General features: G+C 31.6%; 1 protein-coding gene across 1 annotated transcript in view; it reads left to right on the top strand.

Moving 5' to 3' along the window:
* The window catches only part of LOC107690969 (protein-L-isoaspartate O-methyltransferase domain-containing protein 1), a 19,345-nt gene that overhangs the window by 12,943 nt on the left and 3,777 nt on the right, over positions 1–2,625 (top strand). The window contains exons 7-8 of the mRNA XM_016489409.1: positions 5–52; positions 1,138–1,261. Of these exons, the coding sequence (XP_016344895.1) occupies positions 5–52; positions 1,138–1,261 (172 nt within the window). The remainder of the gene's footprint in view (positions 1–4; positions 53–1,137; positions 1,262–2,625) is intronic.

Below are 2,625 nucleotides of genomic sequence, written 5' to 3'. Positions count from 1 at the left end.
GAAAATCCTGCTGAAAGTCGGAGGAATTTTGGTCATGCCGATAGAGGATCAGGTAAAACACAGGAGGATACATACAGTGGCCCTGGGCCTAAACAAAGTTCGGAGACTTACAAGTATATGAATGTCATTAGACCACAAAATCCCAACCCAGATCTGTGTCTCTCAAATGTTGCAAGATCTTTTCTCATCACTAATTTACTTTGCTTCATCATTTTTAATTCACTGGTGTTTTGGTGATTATTTTTTCATTTTTTGGATGAAGTCAGCTCTTTATTTTTTTTATTGCTAAGTAGAATTAAATGAAATTGGTTAAAACTATTAAAAATATTTTTTGTGAATTAAAATAAAGCTGAAATAAAATTAAATATTAGATGACAAATTTAAACTTAAAATGCAAGTGAAAATTAGTAATGTTGCCTTGGCAGCTTAATGAAATAAAATATGTTTAAGTATTAAAATTACTAAAATAAATGAATAAAAAATTTACGCTAAATAGAAATATTAAAAATAAACCAATAAAAATTACTAAAGCACATAACAAAATAACTACAATTAAAAAAATAAAATAAACATTCATATTAATTCTTATTCATATTAATAAATTAATATTATATAACCAATACTAAAATAAGTAGAGTAACCACAGCTGTGGTTCATTATATGAAATATCAACATGTTCCACTAAGGACAAACAAACAAAAAGTCACACAGTACTGACTCAAGCAAATGCCAAGCAAATGTCTTTTTGTGAAATGTTTTGCTTGACAAGTGTACTTTTGCTTTTTATTCCAAATAAATGCCACTTCAGTCATTCAGTTATTTGTGTGTATAAAGTGTGCAAATACATTTTGGTGTAGTTGAAATTGGCATTTTAAAATGTTGAGTAGAATGATAAACCTACAGTATATACAACTGCTTGGAAAAAAAAGACTATAAAAATGCATCTTTTATTGTCTATATTTGGCATCTAAAAAGTTCTCAATGAGAAAATTGTTAAAATTGCATTGCATTTAATGCAGTATTTATACTGTTATATAAATGCATGATATTGTAGAATATTAATAGTAACTTTTATGATCCTGTTGAGCATGGAATGTCTGAGCTCTTTATTAGTTGAGTGTTTGTGTGTTGTTGCAGCTGACTCAGATCACCAGAACCGGTCAGAGCTCCTGGGAGAGTAAGAATATCCTGGCGGTGTCATTTGCTCCTCTTGTTCCGCAGAGCAGGACAGATGGCTGCAAGCCTGAAGCTGTGGTGCTCCGTGAGTCTCTGCCTCTTTTATGACCTCACACTGTCCTGGCCAATCAGCAGCTGCTAGGGACAATGTTACAGACTGATTTATTGCAGATTCCATTACTAACCCGATTCATTCAGAACTGTAAACAACACTACAGGCCAAGCCTGTAATAGTTTTTTTTCTTTGTCTTTTTCCATGCACTGGTTAGTCTTGAGATTTTGGGCTATTTTGCTTCCATGACATGTCTTCTCTCAGACTAGTGGATAGAAAACATCCAAAGTACAGATTATAAAGAGTTTATTTTATTACACTTTATCTATTTGCACCTGTAGATTTCAGTTACCATAGACGTCTTTAAAGGCAGTTTTCTTAAAATGAGGTTTTTTTTTTTTCATGAGTAATGCCTGCATACACTCTTAAAAATAAAGGTGCTTAAAAGGTTCTTCACAGCGATGCCATAGAAGAACCATTTTTGGTTCCACAAGGAACCATTCAGTCAAAGAACCGTTTCTTTCTTACCTTTTTATAATCTGAAGAACCTTCTTTCGCCACAAAGAACATTTTGTGAAACAGAAAGGTTCTTCAGATGCTAAACGTTCTTTATGGAACCATTTAGACAAAAAAGGTTCTTCTATGGCATCGTGAAGCACCTTTATTTTTAAGAGTGTAACAAAACTTTACAGTTTTGCCTTCTGAAGAAGGATTTGTTCATGATTTCGATTTTATTTCTAAAAACATTGTGAAACTTATTATTATGATTATATTCGCTGTTGTTCACAGATGCCCATAGCGCAACGGCGCTGTGTGTCGGCTATCGGCACCAACAGTAAATGGATTTTATGGATTTTTTTACGTTGGGAATGTAGGAATTTGCAGTGGGAAGTTATTTTTAACTGCCCAGTTTTATTTATTTATTTACGTATTGGTTGATTGATTGAGTTGGGACTACATAAATCATTTTTGTTGCATTGAGTAAACATTTGAAATTAACATTTTACATATTGAGTAAACAGTTTTGCATATTTAAGTAGGTTGGACATAGTAATGTTTAATTAAATAATGTTTAAATAAAACAAATTATTAGTTTGTTTCACAAGAAGATACTATTTCAGTCTGTCTACTTCAAAATGTAATTTTTTTTAACCCAATGTTACTTGACAATTTTTAGTAATTATTTGTAAAAAAAACAAAAAAAAAACAAATCTGAGTAAAAAATAGTTTAAACTAAATCCTTTAATTTTTTTTTCCAGTGTAGAAACCAAATGCTAAGCACTTGTGTTGCTTAAAGGGTTAGTTCACCCAAATGAAAATTCTATCATTAATTACTCACCCTCACGTCGTTCCAAACCCGTAAGACGTTCATCTTCGGAACACAAATTAAGATATTT

This window comes from Sinocyclocheilus anshuiensis, unplaced genomic scaffold, assembly GCF_001515605.1.
Source record: "Sinocyclocheilus anshuiensis isolate Anshui unplaced genomic scaffold, SAMN03320099.WGS_v1.1 scaffold6670, whole genome shotgun sequence".
In the NCBI taxonomy this organism is placed as follows: Eukaryota; Metazoa; Chordata; class Actinopteri; order Cypriniformes; family Cyprinidae; genus Sinocyclocheilus; species Sinocyclocheilus anshuiensis.
This window is presented reverse-complemented; position numbering and strand designations above follow the sequence as displayed.